Here is a 16674-nt window from a genome sequence, read left to right as displayed (position 1 = left end):
CACTGAGACAGTCCCCGATAAAATCTCCTCGCTGCCGATGCTGCGTGGGGAATAACCCCGGCAGCATCCAAAGCGGGACGACAGCACCCACTTCGTGGCTTTAACCCGTCCCTAAAAACCCTCCTCCTGCTGCTTTGCAGGCAGCACAGGATCACTCCCTCGCTGCAGTCCCAGGGAATGTGATGCCCCCCAGCAGCTGCGAATGCTTCAAGGCTCGGGGCGGCGGGGGGGTGGGGGGGTGGGGGTGGATAAAAGCGTGCGGAAAATGTGCTATTTCCAGAAGGGCCGTGCCCCGGCACGGATTTTTTTCCCCCTCCTCCTCCTCCCCACCTTCGTCCCCTGCCCTGCAGAATACTTGTTGCTCCGCTGTGATTTTTGTGCACCGTTGGGCAGCCTGGCTTCTTTTACACGTAAGAGAACAGGAGGAGGAAAAATAAAACCAAAAAAACCCCCAGCTTTTTCAGGCCAGCACGGTTTCTCCAAGTCGCCTTACGTTTTTCTTTCACGTAACCACTGCCGGGGCAAAAATAAAGCAAAAAAAATTAAAAAAAATTATATATATATAGGGAGGTTTCAAGTGTTTCGGAGCAGGCGCTAGTGGCTTTGGAGAGTTCAGCCAGCGAGCAAGAGCGGGGGGATGTTCACCCAGGATACTTTTCCACCACCACTACCTTTATTTTGCTCAGAATCGGTGCATCTTTCCAAAAGCAGCCGGCACAGCCCCATGAGCCATCCCAAAACCCTCTGGCTTCGCTCCAGCATCCCCACACTGGGGTGAGGGCGTGGCGGGGGGATATGGAGGCTCACTCCCCAACTTGCCTTCATCCTTTTTCCACCCCCCCACCACTTCCACCGCAGTCACCCACCTTGGCCGTAAATTCCCCCAGGGATTATATTTTTTTTTTTTTTTGCCCGGCAAACGACAGACAGAAAAGACGCCGGGCAGATTTGGAAACGGGCTTTCAAACCGCAAAATGAACGGAGAGAGGAAATCACATTTCAGCTTCTTCCCCCCCCTACCCCGCCTCCCTTCCTCGGTCGGGCAAGCGAAAGCAAGCAACTTCTAGAAAGTACCGAAATTACCCAAAATGGGTGCCCTGGGCAACCACGGGAACTGGGCAGGGGGGAGGTGGAAAGCCAGGTGAAGAGGGAAGCGCTGGTGTTATCCCTATGGGAGCAGCGATTTACCGGTACCAACGGGAGGTTTTACACCCTCCCAGTGCCCGACTGGCAAACTGGGACGGGGTGGGGAAGAAAAACCCTATCCCAGGAAACCGGATGAAACCATCTCGCCTGAAAACCCTCCGGAATGCGGTCGGTGTCTGGGATGAGAAGAGAAGGAAGGGAGCCACCATCAACAGGCCGGCCCAGGGAGGGACCAGCCCACCAAAGGGCTCAGGATTAGCCCAAAAATCAGGTTTTTTACCCCCCTCCAATAGCTGAACACAATTAGCAAACACTAAGCAGGTGCTTAGATGGGCAGCTTACCCCTAAAAAAATAATAAAAAATAATTGTTTTATTATTTTACCTGTATTTTTAAAGAATCCCACTGCATCCGGTGTCTCAGCCTGGAATGTTTAGATCTGAGTTATTCCCCCAGAAATCAGCCGAGCCGCTGGGACTTAGCCCCATTTTCCTGCCGCTACAAGAAGTGGGGAAGCTCAGGCGCAATCCCCATGCGTTTTATGATGGCATTAGCCATCGGCCGGTTTGGAGCATCCCTTCCCTCGCACGCCGCCGCATTCAGGGGTTTCCCTTCTGGGAGAGGGGTGACGGAGTGATGGAACCCCCTGCGCAGCATCCTTGTCGGCATCCTCTCCCTGGGGCGAGGGGACAAACCCCAGGAATACCCTGGCAGCTCATCCCCCCGCTGGCGCTGGAAACCTTACCCTCGGGACCCAAAATCCAAGCCGGAGATAAACCCCAGCCCAGGGCTCCTTAACAAAGAGCCCATTTTTCTCCCCAGCCGCAAAAAGGACCGACACCCTGCCAGGGTGCATCCCGCCGGAACAAACCCGCGCTGTTCTTCTCCAGGTGTTTTGCCTAAATTCAAAGCATACAGCGGCCGCCGGTTAATCATTCCCGCTGCCTAACGAGACAGTGGAGCCTATGGGGTGGGCAATGTGTGGATGCTCCCCTTCCCTGCAGACCCTCTCCCAGCACGGAGCCCCATGGGGTGGATGGGGAACGCTGGAGGAGCCGCAGACGCCGCCGGGATGCTGCTTGAGCATCTCGAGAGAGGTGACGGCGCCCACATAAGTCACAATGGCACACAGTGCTCAGCCCCCCTCCACTTCTTCGCAGAGCCGCTCCTCTCTCTGCCCCCCGCCACCCGGCATGGGGGTTATTCCCGCAGCCCAGGGACCTGGAAAGGACTCAAAAGCCGGAGCAAACAATGGACTAAATATAGCAGGGGGCGGCCGGGCTGCAGCTGCAGGATGCATCTGCCCCGGCCGCCGCGATGAGGAGGAAGCGTGCGCTTGCCCGGCTGTCTCATTGACAGCAGGAAATAAATCAAATAAATCTCCCTCCATGCATCCCTGGCTTAATTTTTTTTATATACATATATTTTTATTTTTTTTTTTTTAATGAAATGCAAAGCCTTTGGGGAAGCAGCAGCAATTGCAGCATCCTCCTAACCCATCCATCCCTCCCCTGGGTGCGAGGCAACCCTAGAACCTTTCCGGCATGGATGCATCCGCAAGGGACCAGGGGTTGGAGGGGGGAAAAACCAGCATCGCTGACCCAGGCAAGGGAGGCAGGAAACACGGCGGCGGCCGGCAGGAAGCCCCGGTGCTGCCGGAGGGGCATCACCGAATCCCGGAGGAAGCACTGGAGCTGAGCCCTCCGCCCCAGCGTGCTCTTTAGCCCTCGTTTTCCAAAAAAAATAAAAAATAAAAAATAAAATAACAGACAAACAGCAAGCCCAGCGTGCGTTGGGAGATATCCCGGAGCGGAGGCTGCGTGGGAACTGGGCTCCTGTTGTTCCAGGTGATGCCGGAAGGAAGCAGCTTGGCTTATTATTAAAAAGTAATTGAAAAAACCAACATAATAAAACAAAAAGGAAAGGTGAGAAGTAACACATTAAGTCGTGGTTGCTTTGAAACACGTGGTTCGCCCACGGAGCTGCAAAGGGTAAAACGAGGCACGGAAGCAACACGACCCAAAATGCCTGAAAGCAACCCAAAAGCGCTCTGCAATGGGGAGGGAAAGGCTCTGGAGAGCCGGCTTTGCAGCAGACTGCTCTGATTTTACAAGCCACGCTTGTTTTATTATTTTTAAAAAGAGCAAAAGCAACCGCCCTCCATTCTCATGGGCTCCGGGCTCCTCCGAGAGCCAGCGCCGACAGCCAAAAATATAACTGAAAAAGCAGCGTTTCCTAGAAAGTAGCGAGGTATTTCTCAATCGGTGCCACTGATCCCCTACGCGCCCTGTGCTCCACCGTCGGCATCTGCCAGGGAGGAGGGCAAAGCACCCATGGGATGCCATCCCCCAAATCCAAGCAGGAACACTGGGACAACCTCATTATCGCCAGGGATAACGAGGCCCCGGCGTTTCACACACACACACACACACCCTCCCCGGCGCGCTCCGGCCTTTTTGGCAGAAAACCGAGCGCCACATCCCCGTCCTCCACGTGACCGACCCGCCTTCAGCCACTTGATTTAAAACTCCTTACCCTGAAGTCAGGGAAAGCTGCTTGAGAAAAGGGAGGGGGGAAAGGGGGAGAAAAAGGTGGCATGCAGGCATTTCACCCCAAAAATGCAGGTGTGACCCGCTGCAGGGGCGGCCACTGATGGGGAGGATGCTGGTAGCCGGTGGGAGGTAGCGCGAGCAGTACCCAGGCTGCATCCCCCACGCCCAAACCTGCTTTACATTGAATTAATCATCACCAGCGTCAAACCTTCCTCGCTCAGCAAAACCCAGGAGAAATTAAGATGTTAAGATGAGCATCTCGGGATTTTTTAAGCTTTTTTTGGGCTGAGCCACCTCGATTTTGCACAGAGCCCACCTGTAACGGCCACCAGCAGCCCAGGATGCCCTTGGGATGAGCCACTACCGCAGGCACCCTCTCCCCTCCTAAAAAAAAAACAAAACACCTCCAAAAAACCCTCCAAAAAAAAAACCTCTTTACTGCCTTTTTTGTGGCACACACCCCGCCAGACCCCGGGGTGCGGCTTCGCAGGGCCGAGAGGCGGCTCCCCGCCAGGCGGGAGATGCTCAGGCCGCCCAACGTTCAAGAGAGGAGTTTTTAATCAATGGCAAAAGAGGAACAAAAGCCCTGATTTGCAAGCACCGGTTGCACTGCCAGCGGTTTCAAGGTCTGCGAGTGATGCTTACTGAAGAGTCGCCTTTCAACAGCGCAAAGAAAAAAAAAAAAAAAAAAAAAAAAAAAGGAGGAAAAAAAAAAAAAGCCATAAAGGATGGAGATAAAGGCTGGGGGCATCTCCAAAGAGACGGTGGAGCTTCCCCCCCCCGCAACCCCCAGCCACCAAACACTCCCCAAAAGCCGCTCCACCAAATTTTCCGCCCACATTTGGCGGCGTGACCCCCTCCCCGGTGGCGGGGGGTGGGGGGGTGAGGGGTGTCCCCAAGGGTGGGGGGACCCATGCCCCCCCTCGCCTCTGGAATGGCACCCCCATGCCACAGCACCCTCCCGCTCCCAACCCCCAGTGCCACGAGAAAGGCGGCCAGGGCGTTTCGGGAAAGGCGAGGGCTATGATTTTTGTGCTATTTTTGTGCTAACCACCGGCTCCCCTCCCGACACGGGGCCGGAATGGGGGGGGGAGAAAAGGCTGGTGGAGGCCAACTGGACGGGGGCTCCATTTCCATGGGGGCCACTTTTCAAAGCCGGGCTGCTGCCGCCGACCGCATCTTTTTTTGCCAGAAAAGCAGCACCTTATGCCCAGCATCACACACTCGGTGGTTTCATGGAGCTCGCTCCCCCCGGTCTCTCTTCCCTCCCCCTCGCTTCCCCCAAACCTGCACTTAAATAAAGCAAAATCAAGCAAATCCCGTTGTTGGGGGGGGGTGTATTGTCTCACAACGGAGACCTGCCGGTTATTTTTAGGCTCCGTGTCATTCGTGCAAGAGACATAATCACTTCCTGCCTTCCAGGAAGGAAATGTCCCACCGCCGCTGCCTGCACCCCCCCCCCCCAGGCATCGCCTGCACGCCCCCAGCATGGCCCCCCTCCCCAAAACCTGCTGCCCCCCCACACCCATGCCGGGGGGGTTAACACAGCTTGGGATGTCCCCAGTGCCATGGCAGGGAGAAGCAGCGGTGTTCATCCCCCCACCAGCGATGCTCAGAGGAGTGATGCACAGGGGAAAGGGTGGAGGAAGGGGTCCGGAAAAGTCCGGCAGCCATAGGAAATACAGCCTGGAGGCAGCTTCTGGAAGTTTTCAGTCCCAGCAGCTAGAAATGGTGGGCAGAAGCTGAGCCAGAGCAGGCAGCCGGTGCTTGGAGGGCATCCTCCACATCCCAGTTCTGCCTGGGTGACCCCATCCGACATGGGGGGCGAGAGCCCACCAGACTCCACGACGTAGCCGGCACGTAGGCGCCCGTGGAAAACCCATGGCTGAGCGATCCTGGGTTTCATGCTCCTCCTGCGCTCCCCGAACAGGAGGCTGCGGAGCCAAACCCCAGCCCGGGATGCTCCCGGAGCAAGGAAGGGGCTGCAGTTACATCCCCTCCTCTTCCTCCTCCATCTTCATCCTCCGAGAGGGAGCCATCCCGCAGCTCCCCCGTTTCAGAGCCCATTTCCCAGATGGCTACTGGGGGCATAGGGGAAGCAGACGAGATGCAAACCCCAAAACTAGTCAGTTTGGGGTGCTCCGGCCACAGCGGGCACGGCTGGCACCAGCAGCCGTCCGTGCTGGGCTCCGGGCCCAGGTCAGCCTCCGGCGGGGCTGGCTTCCAGGCGGAGAGGGAGGAAAAAAAATCCCCTTTTTTCAATAGGAAACGGGACTGCAAGAGGCACAAGAGCCAGGAGGACACCGCGGGGCGGATGCTGGGCCTCAAAACCACTCACCCCTCTATTTTCTAAGGGTTTGAAACACAGCCTTGGCTGCAGATTAAACCCCCCCACATTGGGGTGTGGGCACCTCACTGCCCACGGTGAGGGGGGGGGTTGAGTTCCTGGGGTGAAATAAAGCTTCCTCCCACCCACCCACCCCCCCACATCTCCCACCACCACCAGCACCACCACCATCCCCTTCCCCACGCACCCGGCTGGGAAATGACCCCCCACAACACCGGGGAGGGGATGAAGGGGGGAGGCGGCCCCGGCAAGGGTTGGCGAGGGGGGAGGGATGGCCGGTACCGGGAGGGGGCAGCCTGGTCCCGCGGGGGTGGAGGGAACCCGCTCCAGGGAGATGTTTCCCTGTCCCGGGAGGGGCGAGGATGCCCGGCTCCGAGAGGCGGGGGGAGAATGCCCGGTCCCGGGAGGAGGGGGGGATACCCGGTCCCGGGGGGGTGGGAAGGGATGCCCTGCCCCGGGTGGGGCGCAATTGCCCGGTCCTGGGGCGGGAGAATGCCCGGCCCCGAGCTCGCGGGGGGGATGCCCGGTGCCGGGAGAGGGGGTGCCCCGTCCCGGCGGGAGGGGGAGTGGGATGCCTGGTCCCGGGGGGGAATGCTCAGTCCCGGGGGGAAAATGCTTTGTCCTGGGGGGGCGATGTGGTACCTGGCGGCGGCTCCAGGAGTCGTTGGGGGGGGGGGGGCGGTGCTCGGTCCCGGAGAGGGTGGTAGGGGATACCCGGTCCCGGGAGGGGGAGGAGATGCCCGGTCGCGGGAGGCGGGAGAGGAATCCCGGTCCCGGGAGACGGGGGTGCCCGGTCCCGGCGGGGGGAGGAGGGTGGGGTGCCCGGTCTCGGGGGGGGATGCTCGGTCCCGGGGGGTGATGCCCGGTCCCGGGGGGGATGCGGTACCTGTCGGCGGCTCCGGGCTCAGCTCCCGCGCCGGGCTGGCCGCGCCGTCGGGCGCCCCATGGGGGCGGCGGGAGCGGGGTGGCGGGAGCGCAGCCCCGCGGCCGCCCCGACCGCCGGCGCCTCGGCGGGGGGAGGAGGCGGAGGCGGAGGCGGAGGAGGGGCAGCGCTGCCGTCCGGCCCCACGCCGCGCCCCCCGCCCGCCCGGCACCGCCCCCCGCCCGGGACACCCCCCCCTCCCCCAACCCGGGACCGGCCCCCTGCCGTGCCCCGGCACGTTGCACCCCTCAGCGCTGCGGGGACACCCCCTCCCCGGACACGGCACCGGCCCCCTCAGGGAACCCCTGGCATGAAGCACCCACCCCCCCGGAGACCCCCTGGCATGCGGCATCCCACACCCACAGCACCCATCCCCCCGTGAACCCCCTGGCACCCACACTCTCAGGGGGTCCATGGCACATGACATCTTCCAGGCACAGCCTCTGCCCCCTCAGGGACCCCCCCGGACACAGCATCCTCCAGGCAGCACCCATCCCCTTGGGGTCCCTCTGGCACACAGCAGCCCCCAGCTACAACACCCGTCCCCTTGGGGACCCCCAGCATCCCCCAGTCACAGCACCTGTCCCCTCAGGGACCCCCTGGCACGCAGTATCCTCCAGCTGCAGCCCCTGTCCCCTCAGAGACCCCACAGCACACAGTGTCCTCCAGACAACACCCATCCCCTCGGGGACCCCCTGGCATGGCAGCACCCATCCCCTTGGGGATCCCCAGGCTACAGCATCCCCCAGCCACAGCATCCTCCCCCTCAGGGACCCCCAGGACTCAGGAGCCCCCAGCCACAGTACCCATCTCCTCAGGGACCCCCCAGACACAGCAGCCCCCAGGCACAGCACCGGTCCCCTTGGCGACCCCCCGGACACAGCATCCCCCAGCCACACTGATCCTTCACATCCCCTCCTGGTGTCAGCCCCCTGGGACAGACGGAGGACCAGCAGATGCCACCACCCCAGCCAGGATCAGAAGCACAAGAGCAGTTTGGGGAGCATCAGGGCACGGCCTCTCACAGCCAAAAAGCCCTTTTCCTTCACAAAATCGGGAAAGGAAGGAGGGATGTGAGTGATGGGGGCCAGGGCAAGGGATGCCGCTGGATCCAGGCTGGGACTGGTGTGAAATCCCCTTCCCCCGTGGCTTTATCGTGCCAAGGGGGATTGCTCCCCAAAACTCGCACCGGGAAAGTAAAGGTCCAGCGCTCGCTTCTGCAAGCACGCAGCCCAACTTTGAAAAGCAAGCCGAGAGCTGAAGCTGGCAGAGGAATCAGCGCTTTCTGCTAATTTTAAGCCTTGCAGCCTGCTGGAGATGGAACCCGCCTCACCTCCGCCCAGCCCCAGGACATCTCCTTCCCCCCGACGTTGTTGGACAGGCAGGTCCCAGGGCTCCGAAGCGTGGGTAGGGTGGGAAGCGGCTGCCCTGAACCGAGCTGGCTATGCAGCATCCCCTTCACAGCCCCAAACACAGCTGGTTACAGCAGCGTGGCCCAAGAGCAAGCCATCTCCAGAGCCTCCATGCTTGGTCTCCCCACCTTGCGGGAGGCTTTCAGGGCATGGTGGAGAGGGTGTAGACCTGGAGATATCCTCCGAAACACCAGGGTGGCTCCAGCCTTCCCCCAGGTCTCAGAGCAATCCCTCCTTGCCCGCAACAGCAGGGACTCCAGTGGTGGAGACCAAGGATGGGCCAGTCCCACCTTGGACCCAATGCCAGTGGTGCAGGTGGGAGCCACCGGTCCCCAAGAGCCTGCTGGAAGGACCTGGGAGGTCTCATGGAGATGTTAGCCAGGGCAGGACCAGGAGAGGCTCCCGATGGCTCTGTGACCAGGTGCACCCACGTCCCCACCAGCACCACAGCCATCAGAGCTGGTACGCCAGCTCCTGTCCTGCACAGGGGACGGGTCCCTGGAGAAATAAGGCTGCTGCCCACCTGGCTGCTCTCCTGCACATGTGGGCACCCTGGTGGGTTCCTGTGATGGCTCTGCCGGCGCCAGCAGGGCCAGCCTCAAGGTCTGCCCATCTTCTGCTGGTTTCCACCACACCACGGAGTAAAGCCACGAGGTGACTTTAGTCTTCTCTCGTCCCCAGCTGTGGGAAAGATGCTATTTCAGCCACTCCATTAAAACCCAGTTCCTTCAGCTCCTGCTTGCCCTCCCCTCCCTGTTTCATTTAGGTCAACCCCCCCTGCACCTTGGAGGAACCCCAACCCCACCTCCCCCGGAGACCACCCCCCGCAACGCCCCAGCGCTACAGCCTTGCTCACACCCAGCACCGCCGCGCTGCTCCGGCCGGCACCGCCAAACCGATGTTTACAGGATGCCGACAGGCCGAAGGCAAAAAGAGGAAAAACCGCGTGAAGGCGCTCACCGGGGCTGGGAAGGAGGGCCAGGAATGTAAACGGAGCCCGGAGCCTGTCCGAAAATGGTAACGGCTGGAAAGCAGGGCTGGAAAGTTTGTTAATCGGGATCCTAGATATTAGCCAGGCTCCCCGGCCTTCGGCTCGGCCAAAATACCCTCTATTCTGCCTAATTTTACAGGCGGATGCCGCAGGGCAGGCCCCAGTGGTGCCATGGCAGCTACTCTGGTTTAAAAACCCGAACCAAGGGCTACAAATCCCACCAAAGTTCCATTCCCCCTGCTGCCTACGGAACTACCCTGGCTTGGTTCGCTTACAGCTCACTATCCAGCTTCAATCCTAGGTCAAAATCTTATAATTTTTTATTTTTTTTTTTAATGCTCCATTTTTAGCTCCCGAATCGGCACCAAGGAATTCCCCCAAGGAGTGCTCCAAAACCCAGGGTTTTTGTACCTCGCTGCATGGGCTTTGTAAGCCGGGATTTAAAAAAATAAAACCGCTACAAAACACCCCAAAATTTGGGAGGAAAACAGTTGTCACTCCCCCAAGCTTGGCATCGCACGGGCTGAGTCGAGCCGGGAGGACGGGAGCTCCCAAAATGCCTCATCAGCATCTTTTTCGCCTCTCCTCCGGACAACGCGCGCTTCCAAAGCCGCCAACATTTCCCAATTCAAAAAAAAAAAAAAGGCCAAAGCCACGATCCGCCGCTCTCTGGTCAGTTCAATAGTGGAAGGAAAAAAATGTCTTATTTTTATTTTCTTTTCATTTTTAGAAAGCCTCGCTGCCTGTTTCCAAGGGGTTTTTTTTTTTGCCCTGACAGGCTTTAGGTCCCCCTTTAACAGTGATTTCAGGTGAGGAAGAACCCGCAGAGCTGGAATATGGGCAGGCGCAACTGGAGGCAGCAGAAATTTCTCCGAAGAAAAGGGTTTCCTCGCTTCCTTTTCTACCCTTCCTCCTACATCCCTTTTTTTTTCACTCAGGATCAGGCCGGAGGGGAGCACGACGAAGCAAGAGAGTAGGAATAAAAATTATTTAATAATCATAATTCAATAATAACGCGGGTGACAGCGTGATGTGACAGCCCTTTCCCGGACTCCCGCCTGCTGCCATATGCGCCCGCATCCACGGGAGGTCACGGCAGGACCGGGATGCTCGAGGGGTGTCGTCGTCATCGTCCCCCAAAAAAAACCTGGGCATCCCTCTGCACCCCCGCCTCCCGGCATCACCCGTGGGTTTGGGAATGCTGGCAGTATTCCACAGGCGGAGCGGCATCCTGGACCGATGCATTTCCCGGGGGCATCGGCAGTTTGCCGAGACACCCACAAAAATGCGGGACCCTCAGGAGGCGGATGGAGGCCGGGGGGGGACACCCCTCTGCCTTTTGCTGCTCACACCCACCCAACGTTGAGCGAAAAAGGCTGATTAAAACTTAATAAATAGGCTGATAAAAACTTAATAAATAAATAAATAAATAAAAATAAATAAATAAATAAAGTAAAAGTAAAATAAAAATAAAGTAAACATAAAATAAAATAATATAAAAATAAAAATAAAAATAAAAATATATATATGCAGGAGCCTGGGCTGGGCCCCTCCAGGAGCAGCCCAAGGCTGAGGGATGCTCGTGGACGTGGGGGGGCCCCCATGGTTGTACCCCCAGCACTGATTTGCCAGGCGGCTTTGGCTTTGCAACAGCTTTTCAGCCCCCCCCCGGGTCCCACCCCCAGCAGCTAAAACCCAGTTTACACGGCAGCCTTAGCACAGTAAATGAGATTTCGGGATGGTAAATGAGATTTCGGCATCGTCTGGAAGGGGAGGACAGACGGGAAGGGGGGGAGGTACCCCCAGGTTGGTGCAAAAATGGATTTAGCGGCAGCGTGTGAAATTGCTGGGGGGGGTGGGGGTTGCAATTTAAGCTTAAATCCAGGGGTTATTTGGACATTTGGAGTGCGGGTCGATGTCCCATCCCCTTGGCACCTCTCCGGTTGGATGCCCAGGGCATCTCCAGACATTTCTGCAGGATGAACGTCCAATTTCCAGCAATTCCACAGGCGGGAGCCCTTTCTACGTTAAAACCCCATTTTTCTGCACATGAAAATTTTGCAATCGAGTTTTCCCTCCCCCACCACCACCTCGTCGGCTGTCGGTTCTGGCTCAGACCCTCCCCTGCTTTTTGTAACGCTGAGTTCTGCCCGCCCAGAGATGGGGGCCCGCTCCGGAGTTACTCTCCTGGGCCCGGATCCCCCCTCTTGTTTTTAATTTTTTAAAATTTTTTATTTTTTCCAAATTGGAAATTTGGAAAGCAGCTCACCTAAAGAATTTCGGGGGGGGAGGGGGGAGGGAATATTTAAAAAAAAATAAAACAAAAACAAAAATAATAAAAATAAAATGAAAAATAAAAAATGCAGAGTAAAATAGAAAGTAAAAAGGTAAACATTTTTTAAATTAAATAAATAAATAAAATTAAAAATAAAAATAAAAAATTTTAAAAATTAAACAAATTAAAAAATTAAAAATATAAAAATATAAAAAATTAAAAATAAAAAATATAAAAATAAAAATTAAAAAAATAATAATAAAACTAAATTTAAAAAATTAAAAAATAAAAAAAAATAAGGTGGTTGGCCCGCAAGGGGCGGGGTGAAGCCCAGGCGGCGTTTGCTCTGAAGGGACAGGAAAATCCCACCCCTGCACCCCGAGTCACGGTGAGAAGAAACCTCCAGTGCCTCGATTTAATAGAACCAAGATCTTTATTGATTTCCCTGTAACAGCAACCACTGGCGAGAGCTTTTCCACTCCCAAACACCTGCTTGAAGAGACAGTAAAAAAAAAAAAACCACAAACCCACCCACCCGCAGACCCAAATCCGTAACCCGGACTGGCAGAGGAGCTGCCCAGGCGAGGCCAGACCCCCCCCTCCCCGCTCCTCAGCCCCCAGCCCAGCTAGAAAACTGGGAGAAAACTGCTGGGATGGCGAACGGAGACGAAAGGAGGTCGAGAAAAAGGGGCTTTTAGGAGAAAAAAAAAAAAAAAAAAGTGTTTTCCCTCCGGCTCCTGTCCCTAAGTTGAGTTGTCCTCGGATATGGGGGCGTTTTTTATATATATATATTTTTTTTTTTGCTTGGAGAGCAGGTTTCCGCAAACGAGTGGCTGCATCCGCGGTGGCCACCTCCCTGCTCCACAAAGGATGCCCTTGCCCTCCGCCCCCTCCACCCGAGGACCTAACAGACCCTCCTTTAAGGAAAATATATCTATTTATATATAATATATATATCTTTGTGTGTGTCTTACCACCACCCACCCGCACGCATCTACATATTTCTACTCGCACTCACTCACTCGTGCGCCTGCGACGGCCGGCTGCGAGTCGCGTTGCATCCCACCATCCAAGGGAAAGGATGGGAGAGGCATCCCATTCCCTTGGGGGGTTTTTTGGGGTTTTTTTTTTTTTTTTTGCTTTTCCCCCCCCCAAAACGAGCACCAGACCCCCTCCCCAGCCAGAAAAGCGGCTGGAAGACGGGAGCTCGCAACCAGCCGCCGCATCAAACACACCTAGAGAAATAAATTACCCGATGGAAAGTGCAGAAAGCCTGCGGCGCAGATATGTCCCCATGCCACCGCCCCGGCAGGCAACAGGTCCCCCGAGATGGGTACCGGGATGGGGGGGGGGACCCCGGCAAGGGGGGGAGGACAGATGGATGGATGGATGGATGGACGGATGGATGGATGGACAGACAGACGGACGGACGGCTGGAGCAGGCACTCAGGTGGGGGCTGATAAAATGGCACTTGAGAAGGTCACAAAGCTGCCGAACGGCTCCCAATTAAGGGCAGGCAATTAAAAAAAAAAAACAAAAAACAAATAGGGGGGCTGGCGGGCTCGGGGAGAGGGCAGGGGTAAAACACAGCACTGCCGTGGCATGTCCCCCCCTGCCACAGACCCGCTCACCGAAAACGCTGCTCTACGAGGCGAGAGCTGCACCGGGAGAGGGGAAAAAATAAATCCCGTCTCCAGGGGGGTTGGGGGGGGGGGGGGGAACGGGTTTCGAGATGCTGGGCATGGGCAGGATGGTCACCACGTGCCAAGCCGCAAAGCCACCGCCGGTTTTACCACGGAAACTCTTTATGGCAGCACGACTCGTCCAGGGGAAGACCCAGCGTGAAATTCCAGGGGAGGACAGCACCGATGCCGGCACCCCGCAACCGGAGCGCAGCTGGGATGCTGCTGGGATGCCGCCGGGATGCTGCCGGCCACAGCACCGCATCTCTGCGGCATCCCACCCCGCATCCCCTTCCCCGCGGCGCCCCAGGACATCCAACGGCGCCGAGGGGTTTCGCTCCTGTATTATTCACATTTTAAAGGTGAGAGGATATTAAAAAAATAAAAGCACTGGAAAGCACTTTCCCGGAGGCGCTCGTTCCCAGCCCGGAAAAAGAAGTGTTGCCGGTAAAGTGCCCCTTTTCAGTACCAAAAAAAGTAAAAGCAGGGGTTGTTTTTTTTTTTTGTAACCTATGCTGCGCCGCTTCGAGGACGCGGCCCCCAGTCAAAGGGCCAAGACGGAAGAAATCTGGGTAGGAGAGGGATGCACACACCTGGAGCACCAAAGGGAACGTTGTCCCCCACTGAATGCCAACAGGTCCCGAGGGAACCGAAAAAAGGAAAAAAACCCCTCCCCGGGGTGCAAGCCGGTGCCCAGTTTTAGGAGGGACGCTTTCCCCCTCCTCCCGAGAGGCTGCCCGAATTTTCTGGGAGAAGGGGCAAAGGAGGGGGGTGACGCAGCTCCGAACTGGCAATGGGAGGTTTGGGGAAACGAGAGGGGTTTGGGGTATTTTTAGGAGGGGGGGAGGCAGCAGAAGAGGCAAAGGGATGGTTTAAAAAGCAGCCTGGAGGAGATCAGGCTGATGGCGGGCAGAGGAAGGGATCCGGAAGGGATGCTCCATGCAGCGCCTGCTGGGACCGGTCACCCACAAAGGGGGAGAAGCCAGAGCCGCGCTCCCTGGAAAGGAGGAAGGGGGGTAAAGGCAAGCGGGGGGTGGGGGGGAACGCCGGCGGGGACCGCTGCCACCTCCCCCTCGCCGAGACGGATCCTGCTAAGCCAAACGGGGTGTGCGCAGGTCTGGGGAGTTGCTGCCGCTCCGTGGTACCCGCTCAGATATCCATCTCGAACTGAGCGTCGTCCCCTGGCGAGAGGCAAGGGGACAGGCATTAAGGTGTGTTCTGGGGGGGGTGTCACCCCAAATGCCACCCCAACCCGGGGGTCCCTTACCCATGGATGGCTTCCCCTCCTGGTGGTTCAGGCTGTTGGCATCCGCTTTGGGCTCCTCGCCGCCGCCGCCGGCCGAGCCGGGGCTGGTGACGCCGGGAATATCGGGGAGGTGACAAGGCGGGGTCTGGGCCATGGGGGAGTTGCGGCGGTCCAGCAGGAACTTGCGGTCGTAGATGATGCGGGTGCCTGGAAGAAGTGGGATAAGAGGATAAGGATAGCGGGGGGCCGGGGGGGAATCCGGCCCGGCAGCAGCAAGAGTCTCCCGGCAGGACAGGCGCCCTGGCCAAGGACCTCAAGGATAAGCGTGGGGGGGACACACACGCCGCCGCTCCGCCCGCTCTTATCTGGGCACGACGGGCGATAATTCGGCGCTGGATAAACACCCCCGGCTGGCACCTGGCTACCAGCTGCCCCGTGGAGCTTGCCATGAGGCCCGGCGAACTCATGGCAGGGGTGGGGAGGCATCCCGGGGATGCCGGCGCTCCAAAATGTCCCACGCGCCCCTCTCCCCCCAGCACCACGGGGGAGATGCTCCAGCCCCGGAGGGCGGGAGTCAAAGCGGGACGGGGCAGAGCCCCCCATTCTGCCCCCCCCTTGCCCCCCCAACCCACCCTTCGTCGCCGACACCCCGCGGGGGCGTCGAGCCCCCCGGCGGCCACGTCCCAACTCGCCGTCGAGCCCCCCGGTGGCCACGTCCCACCTCGCCGCCGACACCCCGCGGGGGAGTCGAGGCCCCCCCCGCCCCCGCCCCCCCCCCCCCCCCCGGTGGCCACGTCCCACCGGGGCCGGTTGCCACCCCCGGTAAAAGAGTGGCGGCTTGCTTTAAGCGCCGATACACACGACATAGAGGCGCGATATAGGGGCGATAGGCGGCGTTGGGAGAGGCAGCAGGCCCCGGTGTGTGTGCGCCCGCCCCCGGCGCTTACCTCCCGGGGTGGTGGAGAAGAGGGTGCCGCCGGGGGTGGTGCAGTAGTCCGGGGGGAGCTGGGCCGCGTCGCTGAGGGCCACCGTGCGGGTGGGGATGGCCCGGCTCTGGCTGGGCTGGTGGCCGCCGGCGGACGACATGGCCCCGCGCTATTGTCCCCGCGGAGGCGGCGCGGAGCGGGCGGCACCGCCCCCCGCCCCGTCGTGTCACCCCCCCCCTCCGGGGCCGTCCCCCCCCGCCGCTTCCCGGCCCGTCCCGTCCCGCCGCCGCCCGGCTCCGCCCGCCGCCGGTAGGGGGCAGGCGCGGGGGCGGGCAAGGGCTCCGCGTGCGCTCCCACGTGGTCTAGCGGTGAGGATTCCTGGTTTTCACCCAGGCGGCCCGGGTTCGACTCCCGGCGTGGGAAGAGTGCTTTTTTTTGGGGGGTGGGGGGGGGTGGTAAGGGGGGTTTCCCCTGAGAATTCCCGTGCTAAGCGGGTCCTCCCGTCCTGGGCTCCTTCTGCCAAAAACATTTTGGCTGAGCAGAGCTGATCAAAGTCAGCAGGAAAGGGAACGAGCTGATCAAAGTCAGTGGGAAAGGGGACGCATCCCCGTATCCCAAACCAGGACAGGGGGTGCAGCCCCGTATCCCAAATGTACCAGCCCCAAAAGTTGGGAACCCCACACCCCAAGGGCTACATCAGAAGTACCAACACAAAGAGTTGAGAATCCTGCACCCCAAGGACAATGCCAGCCATAGATCACTGGGAAAGGGGATGCATCCCCACATCCCAAACCAGGAAAGGGGGTTCAGCCCCACATCCCAAATGTACCAATCCCAAAAGTTGGCAATCCTGCACCCCAAGGGCTAACACCAGCCCCAGATCCCAAACGAGGATGCAACCCCATATCCCATACCAGGAAACGGGGTGCAGCCCCATACCCCAAACCAGGAAAGGGGACGCATCCCTGTATTCCAAGCCAGGAATGCATATGCATCCCCATATCCCAAAGCAAGAAAGGGGATGCATCCCCATATTCCAAAAGTCCCAGTCCAAAAAGTTGGGAATCCTGTTACCCGAGGGTGACACCAGCCCCAAATCACTGGGGAAAGGAATGCATCCCCATATCCCAAACCAGAAAAGGGGGTGCATCCCCATAACCCAAACCAGGAAAGGA

The 16674-nt window shown here is 58.5% G+C and overlaps 2 protein-coding genes and 1 non-coding gene across 4 annotated transcripts in view; 1 reads left to right on the top strand and 2 right to left on the bottom strand.

Moving 5' to 3' along the window:
* The window catches only part of PALD1 (phosphatase domain containing paladin 1), a 28281-nt gene extending 21235 nt beyond the window's left edge, over nucleotides 1-7046 (bottom strand). The window contains exon 1 of one of the 2 annotated variants that reach the window (XM_054206856.1): nucleotides 6931-7046. The gene's annotated coding sequence lies outside the window, so the exon portion shown is untranslated. Of the gene's footprint in view, nucleotides 1-1529; nucleotides 1563-6930 lie in introns of those variants that run through there. The other variant, XM_054206855.1, reaches the window with a different exon arrangement.
* Nucleotides 7047-13817: 6771 nt separating this feature from the next.
* EIF4EBP2 (eukaryotic translation initiation factor 4E binding protein 2) lies at nucleotides 13818-15717 on the bottom strand. Its single transcript, XM_054207490.1, has 3 exons — nucleotides 15521-15717; nucleotides 14595-14780; nucleotides 13818-14508 (listed from the first exon to the last, which is right to left on the bottom strand). Exons 1-3 carry the CDS (start codon nucleotides 15657-15659, stop codon nucleotides 14477-14479), a joined length of 357 nt encoding a protein of 118 aa, XP_054063465.1. The 5' UTR covers nucleotides 15660-15717; the 3' UTR covers nucleotides 13818-14476.
* Nucleotides 15718-15850: 133 nt separating this feature from the next.
* On the top strand, nucleotides 15851-15922 carry TRNAE-UUC (transfer RNA glutamic acid (anticodon UUC)). Its single transcript has one exon. It is a non-coding gene; the product is annotated as a tRNA-Glu (tRNA).
* Nucleotides 15923-16674: the final 752 nt, after the last annotated feature.

The sequence above is a fragment of the Rissa tridactyla genome, chromosome 6 (genome assembly GCF_028500815.1).
Source record: "Rissa tridactyla isolate bRisTri1 chromosome 6, bRisTri1.patW.cur.20221130, whole genome shotgun sequence".
Taxonomy (NCBI): domain Eukaryota; kingdom Metazoa; phylum Chordata; class Aves; order Charadriiformes; family Laridae; genus Rissa; species Rissa tridactyla.
This window is presented reverse-complemented; position numbering and strand designations above follow the sequence as displayed.

Coding starts and splice junctions, on each gene's coding strand:
- EIF4EBP2 (XM_054207490.1), bottom strand. CDS start 15,659: ATGTCGTCCGCCGGCGGCCACCAGCCCAGCCAGAGCCGGGCCATCCCC. Junction 14,781..15,520: donor CTTCTCCACCACCCCGGGAG/GTAAGCGCCGGG, acceptor CACTTCTTCCAG/GCACCCGCATCATCTACGAC. Junction 14,509..14,594: donor GGAGGGGAAGCCATCCATGG/GTAAGGGACCCC, acceptor GCCTCTCGCCAG/GGGACGACGCTCAGTTCGAG.